This window comes from Salvelinus alpinus, chromosome 7 (genome assembly GCF_045679555.1).
Source record: "Salvelinus alpinus chromosome 7, SLU_Salpinus.1, whole genome shotgun sequence".
Taxonomy (NCBI): Eukaryota; Metazoa; Chordata; class Actinopteri; order Salmoniformes; family Salmonidae; genus Salvelinus; species Salvelinus alpinus.
The window spans coordinates 8,953,505-8,977,807 of record NC_092092.1 but is presented as its reverse complement, the minus strand read 5'-3'; the positions used below and the strand labels follow the sequence as shown (position 1 = coordinate 8,977,807).

At 44.7% G+C, this 24,303-nt stretch overlaps 1 protein-coding gene across 1 annotated transcript; it reads left to right on the top strand.

Moving 5' to 3' along the window:
* Window positions 1-22,357, top strand: LOC139580385 (complement C1q tumor necrosis factor-related protein 1-like). The gene is made up of 4 exons (XM_071409013.1): window positions 1-218; window positions 16,470-16,849; window positions 17,104-17,240; window positions 18,392-22,357. The coding sequence occupies exons 2-4, from the start codon at window positions 16,470-16,472 to the stop codon at window positions 18,940-18,942; spliced, it is 1,068 nt and encodes a 355-aa protein (XP_071265114.1). The 5' UTR covers window positions 1-218; the 3' UTR covers window positions 18,943-22,357.
* Window positions 22,358-24,303: the final 1,946 nt, after the last annotated feature.

Below are 24,303 nucleotides of genomic sequence, written 5' to 3'. Positions count from 1 at the left end.
TGTACAGTGTTAGTAGGGAAGCGTTGGAGGTGGAGGACTCTCACACACTGACTGGCTGCAGGGATCTGAGGAAGACTAACTGGGATATAACCTGGATAAACTAACGGTGGGATAGACGTGGGCTAGACCAGGCTAAACCAGGCTACAACCAAGTCAAAGAAACAAGCAGGATCTTTTCCATATAGCCTGAGTGTTGTGGCTCTATAACCACAGAAGAGGTGAGTGTTGTCATATTATCTAGAATGCTCATTTTGTTGCGTTGAATCTGAACGTCAGGAATATGGTGCAGATATATATTACATTGTATTCATACTGAACGAACACATTCGGCTGAGATCCAGTTTCTATTGTTTTTGCCAATTAAATGTGTTAACAAAGCCTGTCAAGACACGCCCACACACACAGCTTCTGTGGAGCCTTGACAAACCATTCCTAGATTTCGTACTCATTTGAATAATACCTAGCATGCGTTGCAAGTGTTTGTTTTCACATGTATGCTCTTATCTGGAGTGACGTACAGTCGGTGCATTCAACTAAAGTAGGAAAACAACAACATATCACAGTCGTATCAACAGCAACAAAGATCATCTGTAACCGTTACTCAGAGTGTTACTGTAGTTAGTCATCTGTGGGTTTATTGTGTATGTTGGAGTGTTTTGAAAATCGTTGCTGCCAGTTTTAAAGTGTTTGAAAAAGCTAACAGAAGTGGATTTCTCCGATGAAGAGGTCAGAAAAGTATTATTGTAATATAACACTCAATTTATTGAAAGTTCCTGGACTTTTGCAACCCTGCTCCCGTGACAATGTAGTCAGAGATGGAAATACCTGGCTCTGTCCCAAATAGCACCCAATTCCCTCTGTAGTGAACTACATTCGACCAGGGCCCGTAGGGAATAGGGTGTGATCTGGGACGGATCCCTTGTCTCTCTGTTAGACACAGAACAATGGAAATGGTATGAACACAATATGACATTATAGTGATATAATCAGAGAACAGAAGCAGAGTGTTTGAGAGGGATAGGCATTGGAGTGTCCTGAGGAGGCAAAGCAGTGAAATGTGAAATGTTGGACAGGAATTCTTTGGGCATGCCATCACAAAGACTTCAGGCTGCTGCTAAACCTGCTGCTACTGCTCAACTTATGTCTTGCCATGTGAGAGAGAGAATGAGAGGGAGAGAGAGGGAGGAAGGGAGGGAGGGGGAGAGAGAGAGGGAGGGAGAGAAGGAGAGAGGGAGGGAGAGAGAGCCCAGGGAGAGCCCAGGGAGAGCGAGAGACCCTTAAATTGAAAATTGAATTGAAAGAGAGTGAGCGAGGGAGGGAGAGAGGGAAAGACAAGGGGGTGGGGGGGGAGCCCAGAGAGAGGGAGAGCAGGAGAGAGAGTGTCAGAGAAAGGGAGAGAGGGAGGGACAGAGGAGAGAGAGAGCGTCCAGAGAGAGGGAGAGCAGGAGAGAGAGAGAGAGTCAGAGAATATGTAAAACAATGTGTTAATGTAATACTTGGACCTTACATAGCAATGTTCTTCTACAGTAGTTCCCAATACTTTTTCTGCCGTCAAAAAGACACTGCACTTGTTCAGTTGTTGTCTGCATATTGTACCAGGTGAGTACAGGTCTGTTTTTAGCCTTCACTATGTCATTAACAGGTCTACGTCCCAAATAGTACCCTATTACCTATTTAGTGCACTACTTTTGGCCAGGACCCACAGAGCTCTGATCTAAAGTAGTGTACTATATGGGGAATAGGGTGCCATTTGGGATGCACCCAACGTGTTTTGTTTATTTGGTGATGCTCTGTCACGCTACAGGTGAAGATGCTCCTGGCATTTTATCATCACTGTGTGCGTGTGTGTGTGTGTGTGCGTGCGTGTGTCTGGTACTCTACGTAAGGTCGTCACGTTTCATACCACTACTGATGGACAGCAGGCTACTGAAGCTGCTCCTCAACTAAAACAATGACACACATACAAGATGGGGAATATCCCTGGGGGTCGACTGGTTACGTCCCAAATAGAAACCCTATTCTCTATTTAGTGCACAAGGGCTCTGGTCAAAAGTTGTGCACTATGTAGGGAAATGGGACGTAGCTTCTACCCCTAACCACAGACCTGGGATCAGATTAATCTTTCATCGGGTCAGATTAACAGATAGAAAACATATATGAGTTTGTATCAATGGAGCAACGCAGAACTATTTCTCAGGGAATAGGCATCAGGGGGGAACGGTTAGGGTGGGATCCAATATTTACTGCCCTCTCAGTGTGTGTGTGTGTGTGTGTGTGTGTGTGTGTGGGGGGGGGGGGGGGGGGGGGGGTTACACAACATATAAGAGATGCATGAAGCTACTTGTCTGTATTATTGAACACTCAGTCAACAAACAGACACACACAGTTGTTGTTGACTTCTGTACCTTACATCTCCTTTTGTCCTGGCAGTCAATATGCAGGAAGACAGGCACAGACACACCAACACACGCAATTATGAAGACATGTAGGTAAGGCAATTAGTCACACGTGTGCACACACACACACACACACACACGCACATTTTCTGACTTTAGACATTCCACCACAGACAAGATCCAGCAGAATCTTCGCTGCATGAGTACAGTTAGTTTTACTGGCGATGGGTCTGCTGTACTACTAGGTTTCTGTTTGTCTCGTCATCAGGAACGGCTCTTTCCATGACATAGACTGACCAGGTGAATCTACGTGGAATCTACAATTCCTTAAATCCACTTCAATCAGTGTAGATGAAGGGGAGGAGACAGGTTAAAGAAGGATTTTTAAGCCTTGAGACAATTTGATTGAATTGCCTTTGAACGTGGTATGGTAGTAGGTGCCAGGCACACCGGTTTGAGTGTGTCAAGAACTGCAACGCTGCTGGGTTTTTCATGCTCAACAGTTTCCGTGTGTATCAAGAATGGTCCACCACCCAAAGGCGGCCAGACAAATTGGGGAGGGGGAGGGGTGCAACTCAATATTAGGAAGGTGTTCTTAAAAGTTTGTACACTCAGTGTATATGGATCTACACAACAAATGGCCTGGGACATGGACTTATGATAAAACATTTTCTGTGTTCATTTTTTTTTTTAAATCAACACTGAAAGTGTGGAGTCTGTGAACCCATATAGACACCGGAACAGTGTTAAATTAAACACTGCTTAGAGTAAAGCCTTATTCAAATATTTCCCGGAGTGCCTTGCTTTTCGAGTAAATTGTAGATTTACCACCCTTGACTGTATATGTGGGCAAATGGAGTGCATCTCAATATTAGGAAGGTGTTCCTAATGTTTTGTACATTTCACTGTTTGCCGAATCAAGGGTCCCAATAACTTCAGCATCCACCGTTGGAATATGAAAGATTTATAGGGAGTGGAGAGGTCACAACATAACCCGTATCAAAGAGACTGCGGTGACAACACTGGGACTTGCTCCAGTTTCTGAGGCTCTGGATGACACGCACGCACACACACACACACACACACACACACACACACACACACACACACACACACACACACACACACACACACACACACACACACACACACACACACACACACACACACACACACACACACACACACACACACACACACACACACACACACGCAGGACTTTCCCTTGATGGCCCCTGATGCAGGGTTCTCAGATATTCTCCTTCAGAAGAGAACCACTGGGTGTGTGTGTGTACAGTATGTGTGTGTGTGGGCGTGCTGGTGTGTGTTTTACATTGCTTCCTGTGCACACACACACACACACACACACACACACACACACACACACACACACACACACACACACACACACACACACACACACACACACACACACACACACACACACACACACACACACACACACACACACACACACACACATACACACACACACACACACACACACACACACACACACACATCCCCAGTGGTTGAGCCCACACACACAAAGAGTTCCCTGGAGATATGGGAAGCAATAACACTGTGAAGGTCAGGACTGTGGTTCGAGATGGACCATTTCTCTCACCGTTCCCTAAACTCACCAGTCCGAGGACTGACGTAATACTGTAGTATATGTGTGTGTGTGTTTGTGTGTGTGTGTGTGTGTGTGTGTGTGTGTGTGTGTTTGTGTGTGTGTGTGTGTGTGTGTGTGTGTGTGTGTGTGTGTGTGTGTGTGTGTGTGTGTGTGTGTGTGTGTGTGTGTGTGTGTGTGTGTGTGTGTGTGTGTGTGTGTGTGTGTGTGTGTGTGCCACTGTAGTGTAAACATCTCTGGAGCGGATCTGAAGGGAAGAGAGGGGAGGGTTAGGAAGATATCAAACTTGGGATTGTAAACATGATAGGGGCCAACTAAAACAAAACATTTAAGAATCGTCCTTTGTTCAAAATGACGTCTTATGAGAGAACAGAAAGTTAATTCTTTACTATTTGAACACTGGTTTTGTCAGTTATCTGCTTGAAATATTACAAATGTACATTAATAACTTAAAAGGGGGATACAAAGGGTGATAAAGCGCCCTCGGTTTGCTGTAAATAGTCACAACCACTGTTTCTAATAAACTTCAATGAGTAAAATGGATCAGAGTATACAAAACAAACACTTAGTTACCATCTCCAAAAAACAAACACTTAGTTACCATCTCCAAAACAAACACTTAGTTACCATCTCCAAAAAACAAACACTTAGTTACCATCTCCAAAACAAACACTTAGTTACCATCTCCAAAACAAACACTTAGATACCATCTCCAAAACAAACACTTAGTTACCATCTCCAAAACAAACACTTAGTTACCATCTCTAAAACAAACACTTAGTTACCATCTCCAAAACAAACACTTAGTTACCATCTCCAAAACAAACACTTAGTTACCATCTCTAAAACAAACACTTAGTTACCATCTCCAAAACAAACACTTAATTACCATCTCCAAAACAAACACTTAGTTACCATCTCCAAAACAAACACTTAGTTACCATCTCCAAAACAAACACTTAGTTACCATCTCCAAAACAAACACTTAGTTACCATCTCCAAAACAAACACTTAGTTACCATCTCGAAAACAAACACTTAGATACCATCTCTAAAACAAACACTTAGATACCATCTCTGTAAACAAACACTTAGTTACCATCTCCAAAACAAACACTTAGATAGCATCTCTAAAACAAACACTTAGTTACCATCTCTAAAACAAACACTTAGATACCATCTCTAAAACAAACACTTAGTTACCATCTCTAAAACAAACACTTAGTTACCATCTCAAAAACAAACACTTAGTTACCATCTCTAAAACAAACACTTAGATACCATCTCTAAAACAAACACTTAGTTACCATCTCCAAAACAAACACTTAGATACCATCTCTAAAACAAACACTTAGATGCCATCTCTAAAACAAACACTTAGATACCATCTCCAAAACAAACACTTAGTTACCATCTCCAAAACAAACACTTAGTTACCATCTCCAAAACAAACACTTAGATACCATCTCTAAAACAAACACTTAGTTACCATCTCCAAAACAAACACTTAGTTACCATCTCTAAAACAAACACTTAGTTACCATCTCCAAAACAAACACTTAGTTACCATCTCCAAAACAAACACTTAGATACCATCTCTGTAAACATCAACTGGGAAAACCACTTGGAAAATAATTCCAGAATTCTTTAAGCCCATTTTACTGTTGTGGAATTGGGTACCATTTAGGATGGATCCTCTGTCTCCAATAGCTTCCCCGTTCCTCCTGCGTCTGGATTTCAGAGAGGAGAGACCTAATAAAAGAGCAGAGGGTGAAGGGTAGACCTGGTCTGGCTTTTACCCTATGGTATCCTGTTCACTATATAATGCACTACTGTTGACCACCAGAGCCCTATGGGCCCTCGTCAAAAGTAGAGCACCATAAAGGGAATAGGGTGCCATTTGGGAAGCAACAAGTTGCATGAAGAATCAGTGTTAGAGGTCAGAGTTCATAAAGTGAACACATGAGATTAACCAGGGGATTAGAGATTCAGCTGTGGCCACAACGCCTTTCAACTTCTTCAGATGCACCTGGCATCAGGGTTATCATGCTCTCAGATGAGGAGACAAAGTCATGCACGCACACACACGCATTCACACACACACACGCATTCACACACACACACACACACGCATTCACACACACACACACACACACACACACACACACACACACACACACACACACACACACACACACACACACACACACACACACACACACACACACACACACACACACACACACACACACACACACACACACACACACACACACACACACACACACACACACACAGACAGACTGATTATACACTTGATATATTCTCTCCTGTTTCATTGACTAGTGTCTTCTCTCTCGCTCTCTCTCGTCCATCCTTGTTAACCGTGACATTCCTGTTTATTCATACTTCAGATTCTTTATTGTTAGTCTCTTGCCATATTACACTGCGTATAAACCTTCTCTGTCAGTACAGACAGTCCCTTCTCTTTCTGTTGAAAGTCTATTCTCTCCTTGCGTTCCAAATGGCAAACTATTCCCTTTCTAGTCTGCTACTTTTGTACTGCACTATGTAGGAAATAGGGCTCTGATCTAAACTAGTGCACTATATGGGGAATAGGGCTCTGATCTAAACTAGTGCACTATATGGGAATAGGGCTCTAATCTAAACTAGTGCACTATATGGGGAATAGGGCTCTGATCTAAACTAGTGCACTATATGGGGAATAGGGCTCTAATCTAAACTAGTGCACTATATGGGGAATAGGGCTCTAATCTAAACTAGTGCACTATATGGGGAATAGGGCTCTGATCTAAACTAGTGCACTATATGAGGAATAGGGCTCTAATCTAAACTAGTGCACTATGTAGGGAATAGGGCTCTAATCTAAACTAGTGCACTATATGGGGAATAGGGCTCTGATCTAAACTAGTGCACTATATGGGGAATAGGGCTCTAATCTAAACTAGTGCACTACTATTGCAACGTGCTCTGCTTCACGGAAACATGGCTAACTCAAGGGACGCTAACGGAGTCGGTGCAGCCAGCTGGTTTCTTCATGCATCGCGCCGACAGAAACAAACATCTTTCCGGTAAGAAGAGGGGCGGGGGGGTATGCCTTATGATTAACGAGAAGTGGTGTGATCATCATAACAACACACAGGAACTCAAGTCATTCTGTTCACCTGATCTAGAACTCCTCACAATCAAATGTCGACCGCATTATCTACCAAGGGAATTCTCTTCAATCATAATCACAGCCGTATATATTCCCCCCCAAGCAGACACATCGATGGCCCTGAACGAACTTTATCTGACTCTTTGTAAACTGGAAACCACACACCCTGAGGCTGCATTCATCGTAGCTGGGGATTTTAACAAGGCTAATCTAAAAACAAAACTCCCTAAATTCTATCAGCATATCGATTGTGCTACCAGGGCTGGAAAAACACTAGACCATTGTTATACTAATTTCCGCGACGCTTATAAGGCCCTCCCCCGCCCCCCTTTCGGAAAAGCTGACCACGACTCCATTTTGTTGATTCCAGCCTACAAACAGAAACTCAAACAACAAGCTCCCGCGCTCAGGTCTGTTCAACGCTGGTCCGACCAATCTGAATCCACGCTTCAAGACTGCTTCGATCACGCGGATTGGAATATGTTCCGCATCGCGTCCAACAACAATATTGACGAATATGCTGATTCGGTGAGCGAGTTCATCAGGAAGTGCATTGACGATGTCGTACCCACAGCAACGATAAAAACATTCCCAAACCAGAAACCGTGGATTGACGGCAGCATTCGCGTGAAACTGAAAGCGCGAACCACTGCTTTTAACCAGGGCAAGGTGACCGGAAGCATGACCGAATACAAACAGTGTAGCTATTCTCTCCGCAAGGCAATCAAACAGGCTAAGTCTCAGTACAGAGACAAAATCGAGTCGCAATTCAACAGCTCAGACACAAGAGGTATGTGGCAGGGTCTACAGTCAATCACGGATTACAAAAAGAAAACCAGCCCCGTCGCGGACCAGGATGTCTTGCTCCCAGACAGGCTAAACAACTTTTTTGCCCGCTTTGAGGACAATACAGTGCCACTGACACGGCCCCCTACCAAAACCTGCGGGCTCTCCTTCACTGCAGCCGAGGTGAGTAAAACATTTAAACGTGTTAACCCTCGCAAGGCTGCAGGCCCAGACGGCATTCCCAGCCGCGTCCTCAGAGCATGCGCAGACCAGCTGGCTGGTGTGTTTACGGACATATTCAATCAATCCTTATCCCAGTCTGCTGTTCCCACATGCTTCAAGAGGGCCACCATTGTTCCTGTTCCCAAGAAAGCTAAGGTAACTGAGCTAAACGATTACCGCCCCGTAGCACTCACTTCCGTCATCATGAAGTGCTTTGAGAGACTAGTCAAGGACCATATCACCTCCACCCTACCGGACACCCTAGACCCACTCCAATTTGCTTACCGACCCAATAGGTCCACAGACGACGCAATCGCAACCACACTGCACACTGCCCTAACCCATCTGGACAAGAGGAATACCCATGTGAGAATGCTGTTCATCGATTACAGCTCAGCATTTAACACCATAGTACCCTCCAAACTCGTCATCAAGCTCGAGACCCTGGGTCTCGACCCCGCCCTGTGCAACTGGGTCCTGGACTTCCTGACGGGCCGCCCCCAGGTGGTGAGGGTAGGTAACAACATCTCCACCCCGCTGATCCTCAACACTGGGGCCCCACACTGGTGCGTTCTGAGCCCTCTCCTGTACTCCCTGTTCACCCACGACTGCGTGGCCATGCACGCCTCCAACTCAATCATCAAGTTTGCGGATGACACTACAGTGGTAGGCTTGATTACCAACAACGACGAGACGGCCTACAGGGAGGAGGTGAGGGCCCTCGGAGTGTGGTGTCAGGAAAATAACCTCACACTCAACGTCAACAAAACAAAGGAGATGATTGTGGACTTCAGGAAACAGCAGAGGGAGCACCCCCCTATCCACATCGACGGGTCAGTAGTGGAGAAGGTGGAAAGTTTTAAGTTCCTCGGTGTACACATCACGGACAAACTGAATTGGTCCACCCACACAGACAGCGTTGTGAAGAAGGCGCAGCAGCGCCTCTTCAACCTCAGGAGGCTGAAGAAATTCGGCTTGTCACCAAAAGCACTCACAAACTTCTACAGATGCACAATCGAGAGCATCCTGTCGGGCTGTATCACCGCCTGGTACGGCAACTGCTCCGCCCACAACCGTAAGGCTCTCCAGAGGGTAGTGAGGTCTGCAGAACGCATCACCAGGGGCAAACTACCTGCCCTCCAGGACACCTACACCACCCGATGTCACAGGAAGGCCATAAAGATCATCAAGGACAACAACCACCCAAGCCACTGCCTGTTCACCCCGCTATCATCCAGAAGGCGAGGTCAGTACAGGTGCATCAAAGCAGGGACCGAGAGACTGAAAAACAGCTTCTATCTCAAGGCCATCAGACTGTTAAACAGCCACCACTAACATTTAGCGGCCGCTGCCAACATACTGACTCAACTCCAGCCACTTTAAAAATGGGAATTGATGGAAATTATGTAAAAATGTACCACTAGCCACTTTAAACAATGCCACTTAATACAATGTTTACATACCCTACATTACCCATCTCATATGTATATACTGTACTCTATATCATCTACTGCATCTTGCCATCTTTATGTAATACATGTACCACTAGCCACTTTAAACTATGCCACTTTATGTTTACATACCCTACAGTACTCATCTCATATGTATATACCGTACTCTATACCATCTACTGCATCTGCCATGCCGTTCTGTACCACCACTCATTCATATATCTTTATGTACATATTCTTTATCCCTTTACACTTGTGTGTGTGTGTAAGGTAGTAGTTGTGGAATTGTTAGGTTAGATTACTGTTGGTTATTACTGCATTGTCGGAACTAGAAGCACAAGCATTTCGCTACACTCGCATTAACATCTGCTAACCATGTGTATGTGACTAATAAAATTTGATTTGATTTGATTTATGTAGGGAATAGGGCTCTAATCTAAACTAGTGCACTATATGGGGAATAGGGCTCTGATCTAAACTAGTGCACTATATGGGGAATAGGGCTCTAATCTAAACTAGTGCACTATGTAGGGAATAGGGCTCTAATCTAAACTAGTGCACTATGTAGGGAATAGGGCTCTAATCTAAACTAGTGCACTATGTAGGGAATAGGGTGCCATGTGGGACGTACAGTAGTGTTTGTCTGATTTACCACCACATTGGTTCACAGATATGCACCACAGCACAGACCTTTGCTCAATGGTCAAGTCGTAGTGCTGTTTTATCTGGTCTCAGCCTGATGACCTAGAGGCCGGAGAGGGACTATACCTGACAGGAACACTGTTTTATCTGGTCTCAGTCTGATGACCTAGAGGCCGGAGAGGGACTATACCTGACAGGAACACTGTTTTATCTGGTCTCAGCCTGATGACCTAGAGGCCGGAGAGGGACTATACCTGACAGGAACACTGTTTTATCTGGTCTCAGTCTGATGACCTAGAGGCCGGAGAGGGACTATACCTGACAGGAACACTGTTTTATCTGGTCTCAGCCTGATGACCTAGAGGCCGGAGAGGGACTATACCTGACAGGAACACTGTTTTATCTGGTCTCAGTCTGATGACCTAGAGGCCGGAGAGGGACTATACCTGACAGGAACACTGTTTTATCTGGTCTCAGCCTGATGACCTAGAGGCCGGAGAGGGACTATACCTGACAGAAACACTGTTTTATCTGGTCTCAGCCTGATGACCTAGAGGCCGGAGAGGGACTATACCTGACAGGAACACTGTTTTATCTGGTCTCAGCCTGATGACCTAGAGGCCGGAGAGGGACTATACCTGACAGGAACACTGTTTTATCTGGTCTCAGCCTGATGACCTAGAGGCCGGAGAGGGACTATACCTGACAGGAACACTGTTTTATCTGGTCTCAGCCTGATGACCTAGAGGCCGGAGAGGGACTATACCTGACAGGAACACTGTTTTATCTGGTCTCAGCCTGATGACCTAGAGGCCGGAGAGGGACTATACCTGACAGGAACACTGTTTTATCTGGTCTCAGCCTGATGACCTAGAGGCCGGAGAGGGACTATACCTGACAGGAACACTGTTTTATCTGGTCTCAGCCTGATGACCTAGAGGCCAGAGAGGGACTATACCTGACAGGAACATTGTTTTATCTGGTCTCAGCCTGATGACCTAGAGGCCGGAGAGGGACTATACCTGACAGGAACACTGTTTTATCTGGTCTCAGCCTGATGACCTAGAGGCCGGAGAGGGACTATACCTGACAGGAACACTGTTTTATCTGGTCTCAGCCTGATGACCTAGAGGCCGGAGAGGGACTATACCTGACAGGAACACTGTTTTATCTATTCTCAGTCTGATGACCTAGAGGCCGGAGAGGGACTATACCTGACAGGAACACTGTTTTATCTGGTCTCAGCCTGATGACCTAGAGGCCGGAGAGGGACTATACCTGACAGGAACACTGTTTTATCTGGTCTCAGCCTGATGACCTAGAGGCCGGAGAGGGACTATACCTGACAGGAACACTGTTTTATCTGGTCTCAGCCTGATGACCTAGAGGCCGGAGAGGGACTATACCTGACAGGAACACTGTTTTATCTGGTCTCAGCCTGATGACCTAGAGGCCGGAGAGGGACTATACCTGACAGGAACACTGTTTTATCTGGTCTCAGCCTGATGACCTAGAGGCCGGAGAGGGACTATACCTGACAGGAACACTGTTTTATCTGGTCTCAGCCTGATGATTGGACTTCAAAAGCACAGCTCTTCTCCAAAGTAGCTACTCGCTTTAAACGTCGATCACACTGCATCACAGGAAACAAAAAAAACAAAACATGTTAATAACTGCTGTGATGTCATTTCCTTGATACGGAGAGAGGAGAGTTAATGGTGATTATAGACTTTAGGGTGATACTATCTCCTAATTGGAGAAGGAAAACAATCAAGCCTTACCAGTACACTGAAAGGTAATGATCTACCCTTTGTTTCAATAGATTAATAAGTACTTTGATTATCCCCAGAGGAGATTCATAATAGCAGCAGACAGAAAGACACAAATACTGAGAGAGACCAAAAAACGAAATACAAAGCGAGGAGCCATGTGGACATAAAACATATGACCTATAATTTCAGATTAGGCTGCACTTTCCTCCTGGTCCTTATGTGAAAACAACATCTCACACATGATCCGTCAGCTGACTCTCACTCATGCCATAGTCCTGATCTGAAGAGTAACATAACATTCCTCTCACACTTCTTCAGGGTGAGAGAGCAGTGACCCTCATTAACTTGACCTTTGATCTTCAAAACATATCTGATCGTCAGGGCGGTTCAAGGGCATTATGTCATCACTACCTTAAAGACGTCCAAAGAACATCAAATTCTCCAGCATAATTTCTCTTGAGTTAGTCAAATCAAATCAACGTTTATTTGTCATGTGTGCCGAATACAACAGTGAAATGCTTACTTACAGGCCCTAACCAACAGTGCAATTTTTAAGTAAAAAATAGGTATTAGGTGAACAATAGATTAGGAAATAATAAAACAACAGTAAAAAGACAGTGAAAAATAACAGCTGTGAGACTATATACAGTAGCGAGGCTATATACAGGCACCGGTTAGTCGGGCTGATTGAGGTAGCATGTACATGTTGGTATGGTTAAAGTGACTATGCATATATTATTAACAGACAGTAGCAGCAGCGTAAAAGAGGGGGTGGTGGGTGGCGGGACACAATGCAGATAGTCCGGGTAGCCAATGTGAGGGGCCACCGGTTAGTCGGGCTAATTGAGGTAGTATGCACATGAATGTATAGTTAAAGTGACTATGCATATATGATAAACAGAGGGTAGCAGCAGCGTAAAAAGAGGGGTTGGGGGGGGACACAATGCAAATAGTCCGGGTAGCCATTTGATTACCTGTTCAGGAGTATTATGGCTTGGGGGTAAAAGCTGTTGAGAAGCCTTTTGGTCCTAGACTTTGCGATCCAGTACAGCTTGCCATGTGGTAGTAGAGAGAACAGTCTATGACTAGGGTGGCTGGGTACTTTGACAATTTTTAGGGCCTTCCTCTGACACCGCCTGGTATAGAGGTCCTGGATGGTAGGCAGCTTACCCCCAGTCATGTACTGGGCAGTTCGCACTACCCTATGCAGTGCCTTGCGGTCTGAGGCCGAGCAGTTGCCGTACCAGGCAGTGATGCAACCAGTCAGGATGCTCTCGATGTTGCAGCTGTAGAACCTTTTGAGGATCTGAGGACCCATGCCAAATCTTTTTAGTTTCCTGAGGGGAAATAGGTTTTGTCGTGCCCTCTTCACGACTGTCTTGGTATGTTTGGACCATTATAGTTTGTTGGTGATGTAGACACCAAGGAACTTGAAGCTCTCAACCTGCTCCACTACAGCCCCGTCGATGAGAATGGGGGCGTGCTTGGTCCTCCTTTTCCTGTAGTCCACAATCATCTCCTTAGTCTTGGTTACATTGAGGGTTAGGTTGTTATTCTGGCACCACCCGGCCAGGTCTCTGGCCTCCTCCCTATAGGCTGTCTTGTAGTTGTCGGTGATCTGGCCTACCACTGTTGTGTCAGCTGCACGCTTAATGATGGTGTTGGAGTCGTGCCTGGCCACGCAGTCGTGGGTGAACAGGGAGCGCAGGAGGGGACTGAGCACGCACCCCTGGGGAGTTCCAGTGTTGAGGATCAGTGTGCCAGTTGTGTTGCTACCTACCCTCACCACCTGGGGGCGGCCCGTCAGGAAGTCTAGGATCCAGTTGCAGAGGGATCCTTAGCTTAGTGATGAGCTTTGAGGGTACTATGGTATTGAACGCTGCGCTGTAGTCAATGAATAGCATTCTCACGTAGGTGTTCCTTTTGTCCAGGTGGGAAAGGGCAGTGTGGAGTGCAATAGAGATTGCGTCATCTGTGGATCTGTTTGGGCGGTATGTAAATTGGAGTGGGTCTAGGGTTTCTGGGATAATGGTGTTGATGTGAGCCATTACCAGCCTTTCAAAGCACTTCATGGCTATGGATGTGAGTGCTACGGGTCTGTAGTAATTTAGGCAGGTTGCCTTTGTGTTCTTGGGCACAGGGACTATGGTGGTCTGCTTGAAACATGTTGGTATTACAGACTCAATCAGGGACATGTTGAAAATGTCAGTGAAGACACCTGCCAGTTGGTCAGCGCATGCCCGGAGCACACGTCCTGGTAATCCGTCAGGCCCCTGTTTAAAGGTCTTACTCACGTCGGCTACGGAGAGCGTGATCACACAGTCATCCGGAACAGCTGATGCTCTCATGCATGCCTCAGTGTTGCTTGCCTCGAAGCGAGCATAGAAGGGGTTTAGCTTGTCTGGTATGCTCGTGTCACTGGGCAGCTCACAGCTGTGCTTCCATGTGTAGTCTGTAATCGTTTGCAAGCCCTGCCACATAAGACAAGCGTCGGAGCCGGTGTTGTACAATTCAATCTTAGCCCTGTATTGGCGCTTTGCCTGGTTGATGGTTCGTCGGAGGGCATAGCAGGATTTCTTATGAGCTTCCGGGTTAGAGTCCCGCACCTTGAAAGCGGCAGCTCTACCCTTTAGCTCAGTGCGAATGTTGCCTGTAATCCATGGCTACTGGTTGGAGTATGTACGTACAGTCACTGTGGCGACGACGTCCTCGATGCACTTATTGATAAAGCCAGTGACTGATGTGGTGTACTCCTCAATGCCATCTGAAGAATCTCGGAACATGTTCCAGTCTGTGATAGCAAAACAGTCCTGTAGTTTAGCATCTGCTTAATCTGACCACTTTTTATAGACCGAGTCACTGGTGCTTCCTGCTTTCATTTTTGCTTGTAAGCAGGAATCAGGAGGACAGAATTGTGGTCAGATATAAATGGAGGGTGAGGGAGAGCTTTGTACACGTCTCTGTGTGTGGAGTTAAGGTGGTCTAGAATTTTTTCCCTCTGGTTGCGCATTTAACATGCTGAGATGAGATGTTAATCTCTATCAAGGAAACTGATTTAAGTTTCCTTGCATTAAAGTCTCCGGCCACTAGGAGCGCCGCCTCTGGGTGAGCGGTTTCCTGTTTGCTTATTTTCTTATACAGCTGACTGAGTGCGGTCTTAGTGCCAGCATCTGTCTGTGGTGGTAAATAGACAGCCACGAAAAGTATAGCTGAAACCTCTCTTGTCAAATAGTGTGGTCTACAGTTTATCATAAGATACTCTACTTCAGGCGAGAAAAATCTAGAGACTTCCTCAGATTTCGTGCACCAGCTGTTGTTAACAAATATGCACAGACCGCCTTGTCGGCTGTTAGCAGTATATACCGTGCAGTATATACCGTGCTTCCTGCTTGTTTAAGAAAAAATATTAATCTGATCCGAGGTGAGTGATCGCTGTCCTGATATCCAGAAGCTCTTTTTTGCCGTAAGATACGGTGGCAGAAACATGATGTACAAAATAATTTACAAATAATGTGAAGAAAAACACATAATAGCACAATTGGTTAGTCGCCTGTAAAACGGCTGCCATTTCTTCCAGCGCCATTTGAATGGATCCCCATTAGCTGCTGTGTCTAATGTGTGAAATTAGTTAGTGAAATTAGTTAGTCTCATGTGTGAAATTAATTAGTTTGTGTTAAATTAATTAGTCTAATGTGTGAAAAACAAAACAAATGTTTTGTGTGTTGTTTTTTACACTGATTAACAGTTTTTAGAGATTGTCTCCATCTCAAATGGCACCCTATTCCCTACATAGTGCACTACTTTTGTTCAGAGCCCTGGTGAAATATATACTGTAGGTAGTAGGGTGACATTTGAGACGCACGCTGTTGTTGTCATAATGAGGTGTCATCACCATCCTAGACATTTGGTTTATCCCACAAATACATTACAGCAGCAGGGCAAACCACTCTGTCTACAGAGACACTGGGTCCTTCCCCAACTTGGCCCGTCATGTAGTAACCACTCTCCTAGAGATAGAGAACCATTCATAGTAAAACTAGAGTGCAAAAAACAACCACTAACAACATCTATGGGTGGATCTCAATTGTATTTCCTTGATTCATTGCATCCTCTCTCCTCACTAGTTACCACAGCCACAAAGTCAAAATTGTCTATATTGTAAAAATTCATGAAAACTAAAAGTTAGTGTTAGGCATAAGGTTAGCAGTGTGGTTAAGGTTAGGGTAGGTTTAAAATCAGATTTTGAGGAAGAGACTTTTTTAGAAATAGGCGGGGTTTAGCCATAATGACTTTGTGGCTGTGGTAACTAGTGATGACCATTCCTCACCCTATGAGCTCAATCACGTCCTGATCATGACTGATGTCACTTCCTGTTTCCTGTTTCCTGAAGATGAAAGTGCGTGGTGGGCCTCCACCCTCTTCCCTGTGTGCGTGGGTGGTGCTGCTTTTTTTGGTGGAGTCAGGTGAACCCTACCGGACCCCATACGACCAGGAACAAGACCAGAACAGAGACAGGGACAGAGAGAGGACAGACTCCAGGCTAGACACCAGGACAGACACCAGGCTAGACACCTGGGCAGACTCCAGGCTAGACTCCAGGACAGACACCAGGACAGACACCAGGACAGACACCAGGCCAGACACCAGGCCAGACACCTGGGACTACCACAGAGATGCCAGGCCAGACACCAGGCCAGACACCTGGGACTACCACAGAGATGCCAGGCCAGACACCAGGCCAGACACCTGGGACTACCACAGAGATGCCAGGTATTACTGCTATAAAACATACTACCTAATAATACTTCTCCAAGTGGCATCCTATTCCCTATATAGTGCACTACTCTTGACCAGGGTCCCTATATAGTGCACTACTCTTGACCAGGGTCCCTATATAGTGCACTACTCTTGACCAGGGTCCCTATATGGTGCGCTACTTTTGGCCCTGGTCAAAAGTGATGCACTAAATAGGGAGTTGGGGTGCCATTTGGGGCTGTGTCCGTTGACATTGTTTCCTCTGCTAGTGAGGTGAGGGGTAAAGAGTGTCAGCGGTGCTGTGACCCTGGAGAGGAGGTCCCTACTCAGTCTGCCAACCCCCAGTACCCACAACACTACCCACAGTACCAGGCGGTGCCACAGATCAACATAACCATCCTCAAAGGTAGGTGGTGCCACAAATACTACTACGTAGCAAATGGGTCTGAGGTTTGCGTTTGATCAACGTCTCAAATACTTCACCTATTTTTGACACAATTGGCTGAAAATGCTCAATGCGTTAGGAAGTTTAATTTCCCCATCACTAGGAATTACCAAACACTTTTCAAACCAGCATATTGTGATTTACAAGTCTGATGTGGCCCATAAGTGATAATTTTCAGACCACAATTTTGAGGATCACTATGCCATAACAGGTTTATGTCTAAATCAAAACACTGAGGCAGTTATTTGGTGACGACTTCAGCAGCAAGAGTTATTGAATGCAACAATTATGTCTCTGTCACTGACAAACACAATCATGGGTGAGTATCTCTCACATTACTTCGAAAAGCATGCTGGGAAATATGCAGTTTTAAAACAACACCCCCTCCAAAATAATGTAACACTACCAGTTATTCCCTAACACACCCATCTCCAAAATAATGTAACACTACCAGTTATTCCCTAACACACCCATCTCCAAAATAATGTAACACTACCAGTTATTCCCTAACACTAAAAAAGTATAATGGCATCAACTCTAATAAAGAGTTCATTTAAGTTGAAATTTGCAGCACCCATGGTGTTGGGGACAAACACTCTAACCCTGATTAACTTCTTTAACACTCTAGGGGTGTTAGTTTGTCAACACTTTGAAAAGTGTTAGTTTAACACAATTTTTTTGGTGAGTCACATATACACACTAAGGAATTGTTACTTTTTACTCTATTTGTCTTAAAAGTCTGATCTCAAATCTGCCAAGTGCATTCCAAATGGTACACTATGTGGGTAATAGGGTGCTATTTGGGACTCAGGCTGTGTCTAGCGGGATAACAATGAGTCGAATGAAGGCTTTGGGCCAAAACTAGTTTTGAAACCAGTGGGTTAGGAGAGGGGATAACAGCTGTGGGTATTTGTATCTGCCACATTGTTATTGCTATGCTAAACAGCGGACCAATCGGTGTCAGACACAAACACAACAAATAGTTCAACGGATCATAAACACATTTCAAATCCTAATCGTCAGTTATTTGAGTACAGAAACGCGGGGGAAACCATCTTGACCATCCACTGACCTGAGGTCATTTCTATAATTTCTACTTTGTCCTTCTCTAGGTGAGAAGGGGGACAGCGGCCAGCGAGGACCCTACGGTAAATCCGGCAAGTCCGGCCAGTCCGGCCCCCGTGGGCCCAACGGCATCAAGGGCACCAAGGGGACCATGGGGGCCCCGGGTGACCCCTGCAAGGCCCAGTACGCTGCCTTCTCCGTGGGCCGCAAGAAGGCCATCCACTCCAACGACTACTACCAGACCTTAGTGTTCGACACTGAGCTCGTCAACCTCTACGGCCACTTCAACATGTTCACCGGCAAGTTCTACTGCTACGTGCCGGGAATCTACTACTTCAGCCTGAACGTGCACACGTGGAACCAGAAGGAGACGTACGTGCACGTGATGCATAACGAGAGAGAGGTGGTGATCCTGTATGCCCAGTCCAGTGACCGGAGCATCATGCAGAGCCAGGGCCTGATGCTAGAGCTGGAGCAAGAGGACCAGGTGTGGGTCCGGCTGTTCAAAGGAGAGAGGGAGAACGCCATCTTCAGCGATGACTTTGATACCTACATCACCTTCAATGGACACCTTATCAAGCCCAAGAGCGAGGGGTAGGGGGTAGGGGTCGGTTGGGACTGTGTCCCAAATGGCACCCTATTAGCTGTATAGTCCACTACATAGGGAACAGGATCCCACTTGGGACGTATTCTGGGGGGGTTGTGGGCTTGTATGATGGACCAGTGTGACGCGAGAAGGAGAACAAAATGTGAAGAAGATTGGTTCCCAGTTCATAGAAGAATATCTTCTTCACTTTCTTATTGTGTCTTTTTATGTGTGTTATAATAACTGTATTTTAATCCAGATATCAAAAGAGACTTTGAGAAGTAAACCAAGCCACTTGTTAATTTGGCAAAAACATGTTGCACACACAGCCTGATGAAGATTGATGATCGTTTGGAGGTTTTGTCAGGAAACAACCAAACAGAATCAATTCAAGATGGCCACAGTTCAAGATGGCCACAATTCAAGATGGCCACAACAACCCACACGGGAAGTAGTGGTGCTGAGGGTGCTGCAGCACCCCCTGATGAATAAAACAATATAATATTAATATGATATAATAAAATAAAAAATAGAATTACACCCCCCCCACCAGATGAGTGCTCTAGGCCTTTATTACTCCTGTATGAGAGGAGAAAAATACTTGTCAACAGAGCGAAGAAAAATTATCCTCAGGGTAGGGACGTCCCAAGGATCTCGGATAGCACTAACCGTGTTCAAAGTGCCTTGATTGCGTGAAGCACTGTCTTGCAGCCATACCATTCTTACAGTACTGGTTTCACTTTTGGCCAATAAATCTTAAAAATGGCACATTGACTCCCTGCAAGACTTAGGCTGCGTCCCAAATGGCACCACATTCCCTATTTAGACACATAAGGTTCTGGTAAAAAAAATAGTGCACTAAATACGGAATACCGGTACGGTGCTATTTGGGACGCAGAACCTTTATGAATCATGTATTTTGAATGTATTTTGTGTGATGCAAAGTATTATGATTCGTATCAACTTTGCACCCAGATAAACTGTATGTTAGGTTAAGAGCACTCCTCATAGCTTTCAGATGTAGAGACAATAATAATAATATTTTTTTGAGTTAGACATAGATTAGACATATTACACTGTAAACACATCCATTTAAATGTCAATATATCTTTATTGTCAATTTCAACTCAATAGATCTTTATTGTCCCCAGTGTAAAACTGTTGTATACATAGATATCATAAAACATGTCATACAATGACCTAGACTAGATAAAGCAACAGGTGCTAAAATGGACTTCATATGAACTTGACAAAGCATTGCATATCTGTACATTCACTCACATAGTTGCATTCTGGTTGTTTGGTGCCTGTGGACATTCAAACCATGTAAGCAAACTGTATCTGTAGGTTTAGGTTATTGTACTAGGGTGGGGTTGCCCTTCTTTGAAATATGAAATGAAAAACCCAGAACTAATATTGACAATGGAAGCATCTCAAATGGCACCCTATTCCTTGGACAGTGCACTACTTCTGACCAGAGCTTTATGGGCCGTGGTAAAAAGTAGTGCACTACATAGGGAATAGGGTGCCATGTAGGGCGCGGAGACAATATTCTTTCATAGTGGATGTAACCTACCATGTATAATACAACAATAGGACCAGCTATACTGAACGTGAGCTGCAAAATCCGACGCATAATTACACGTGGAGCTTTTACTTTTTAAATGGTGTTCGGGTAAAATAAACAATTACATACAGTATATATTGTATTGTATTTTGCAAAGTGTTTGAAATATAATGATATGCTTTTTTTTATTGTTAAATATTATAATGTCAAGTGTAACATCAGTAGTGAAAAAAATATATACCAAAATCATATCAAGTTCGACATAAATTATTATTATTTTTTTGTTTGTTGTTGCTACAAGCCAGTATTCACTTTCCATGAAACCTCAAGTCATTTAGTATGTCAAGGATGGTTTCCCAATATTCTGTTTATACAAGTTGATGACAGCCAATCAGATGAAGAAGTGCCTAGAGCTCACTATTAGCCCCCAAGGCCAGGGCCCCATTACAAAACAAACCCTCACACCCTATCCCTGGGTCCTAGTTGGGCCTTGTTACAAAACCAAACCATCACACCCTATCCCTGGGTCCTAGTTGGGCCTTGTTACAAAACCAAACCATCACACCCTATCCCTGGGTCCTACTTGACTTCCCCTCATGGCTTTTGAATGACAGGTCATTGTCAGTCAAATAATTTATACTGAACAAAAATATAAACGTAACATGCAACAATGACAAATATTTTCATGAGTTACAGTTCATGTAAGGAAATCGGTCAATTGAAATAAATGTATTAGGCCCTAATCTATGGATTTCACATGACTGGGCAGGGGTGCAGCCATGGGTGGGGAAGGCATAAGCCCACCCACTGGGAGCCAGGTCCAGCCAATCAGAATTATTTTTTCCCCATAAAAGGGCTTTATTTCAGACAGAAATTCCTCCTCAGTTTCATCAGCTGTCCAGGTGGCTGGTCTCAGGTGAAGAAGCCAGATGTGGAGGTCTTGGGCTGACATGGTTACCCATGGTCTGCGGTTGAGAGGCTGGTGGGACATACTGCCAAATTCTCTAAAATTATGTTTGTTGGCGGCTTATGGTAGAGAACTGAACATGAAATCTCTGGCAACAGCTCTGGTGGACATTCCTGCAGTCAGCATGCTCCCTCAAAACTTGAGACATCTGTAACATTGTGTTGTGTGACAAAACTGCACATTTTAGAGTGGCCTTTTTATTGTCCCCAGCACAAGGTGCATCTGTGTAATGATCATGCTGATTAATCATCTTCTTGATATGCCACACCTGTCAGGAGGATGGATTATCTTGACAAATGATAACAATGATCACTAACAGGGATGTAAACAAATTTGTACACACAATTTGAGAGACATACGCTTTTTGTGCATATGGAAAATGTTTTATTTCAGCTCATGAAAGACGGAACACTTTACATGTTATGTTTATATTTTGTTCAGTATAAGTGAAACTCCAGTTTTCTTTCCCCCAATCACATGTCCTGACTAGAAAAAACTTTGGTTCCTAATGAATTAGTTCACTTATTGTTCTGGACAGGTAACAGGGTCCAGACAAAGTCATCCAACCCTTTTCGATGAGCTAAAATGGAAGTAAAAAAGGATGTGGAGAGGAAGGCCAGGAAATACTTACCCAAAACCAGACATGACATGAAACTGTTTTAGTGCCTGCAGATGTACGTATTTGATATACTGTCAGTGAAAGCTGTCTACTGTTGACTTTCTTTTAATTGAACCTTTATTCATTCAGGCGAGTCAATTAAGAACAAAATCTTATTTACGATGACGACCTGACAGCCAATACAGTATGGATTGTTTGAAAGTAGTTTTGATATATAAAGATTAAACTGAGAATGTATATGGTTCATATTCATTAAAAATACAAATATAAAATGCTCTGTTGTTTGTTTGAGTGATAGGGAGGTTGAGAGAATGAATGAGAGAAATGGTATCCTTGCATGCTTATTTAGGCGTGTGTGTGTGTGTGTGTGAGCCTGTCTTGTATGGGGTGTGTCTCTAGTTCCTCTGGGTATTTGATGGTGTGTACCTGCCAAGCTCTTTCAGTGGACACAGTGGAATGTGCTGGGTAGATCAGAGCGCTCCAACCCAGACCCAACCTAGAGACGGAGACAGCAAATATTATGCCTCTGTCTTTCTGTAGTTACTGTGCTTTCCCTCTGCCTCTCTTAGGCTTTTGGGGTATGTGAAATTTCTAAAATTTAGTGTGCTTTAAATGCCAGGATGTCATGTTCCTTTTGGCTTTTCATCTATGAAAATTCACTGCACACTATCGAGGAAGAGAATTGTCTTTTCAGACCCACCTGCGTCTTTCTTTTCCCCAACGCAGTTAAGCCAAAACCACACCCCGGGGCATTCTACAACGCTTTGAGCGCCAAGACTCCAAGTCCGATGATTAATTATGTTTGACATCATATTCGCTAAATCCTTAATACATACATATTTTGTCTGTGGCTAACCACTCCCCTTGAGCATTTTGTATTTTATTGAGACAACTTCAAGGGGAACATCATTTGTGCTTTATTGTGCGTTATTCACTTTTAATGTGAATACCAGTATTGAAGAGTTTACTTTTGTTACGTCATGTGAGGAGGACAATTAAGGTCTAGTTCCTGTTACTCTACACTGACCACTGACCTAACTTGACTCTACACTGACCTAACTTGACTCTACACTGACCTGACTTGACTCTACACTGACCTGACTTGTCTCTACACTGACCTAACTTGACTCTACACTGACCTGACTTGACTCTACACTGACCTAACTTGACTCTACACTGACCTGACTTGTCTTTACACTGACCTAACTTGACTCTACACTGACCTAACTTGACTCTACACTGACCTAACTTGACTCTACACTGACCTAACTTGACTCTACACTGACCTAACTTGACTCTACACTGACCTAACTTGACTCTACACTGACCTAACTTGACTCTACACTGACCTAAATGCAACTGGGTTGACAAGGGCCCGATGATGGAGCTGTTTCACCTTGTCCATATCCCTAGCATAAAGCTTCATCCTTCATCTCAATGCCATGTTCTTTACTCCATTGCCACCTCCAGGCTGTTTGGAGCAGGTGAAAAACACAAAGGAGGAGGGTTGCCTCCGGGAAGGCCTAATGCTCCTCTCTCTGCCTTGCAGTCGTCGGATAACAAAAGACGAGGCCCTGCCTGATCTCTCCCAGCAAATGCATCCTCCGCCAATATCTCCTTCAGGAGCTGAAGGCCCTCAAAAATTGTGGCCTCATCTTCTGACTGGGCGAAGATGATCCCAATAGGAAGATAGTAAAAACATTCTGCAGTTTTCTCTGTCCATGTTTCCGGGTGAATCAACTGAAACATTGGTGTTTGAGTTAGGTAGCGTCCCACCTGGCCAAAATCCGGTGAAATTGCAGAGCGCGAAATTCAAACTACAGAATTATAAATATTTATCTTTCATAAAATCACAAGTGTAATACATCGAAATAAAGCTTAACTTCTTGTTAATCCAGCCGCTGTGTCAGATTTCAAAAAGGCTTTATGGCGAAAGCACACCATGCTATTATCTGAGGACAGCGCCCCGCATACAAAAGCATGAAAAACATATTCCAACCAGGCAGGGGCGCCACGAAAGTCAGAAACAGCAATATAATAAATGCCCAGTAAGGGCGCAGCGTCCAACCCAGCTCCATGGCCGGATCCGTGGTCGGGGCGGGGGCTACGACCCGCACCGGAGCCGCCACCGACACTAGTCACCCCCCTACCCTCCCCATTTGGTTTCAGGTTTTTTGGCCGGAGTCCGCACCTTTGAGGGGGGTACTGTCACACCCTGAC

Excerpts from the sequence above, each read along its gene's own strand:
- LOC139580385 (XM_071409013.1), top strand. The coding sequence starts at position 16,470 with ATGAAAGTGCGTGGTGGGCCTCCACCCTCTTCCCTGTGTGCGTGGGTG. Across the intron at positions 16,850-17,103 it reads GACTACCACAGAGATGCCAG|TGAGGTGAGGGGTAAAGAGT; the intron begins GTATTACTGCTA and ends TTCCTCTGCTAG. Across the intron at positions 17,241-18,391 it reads CAACATAACCATCCTCAAAG|GTGAGAAGGGGGACAGCGGC; the intron begins GTAGGTGGTGCC and ends GTCCTTCTCTAG.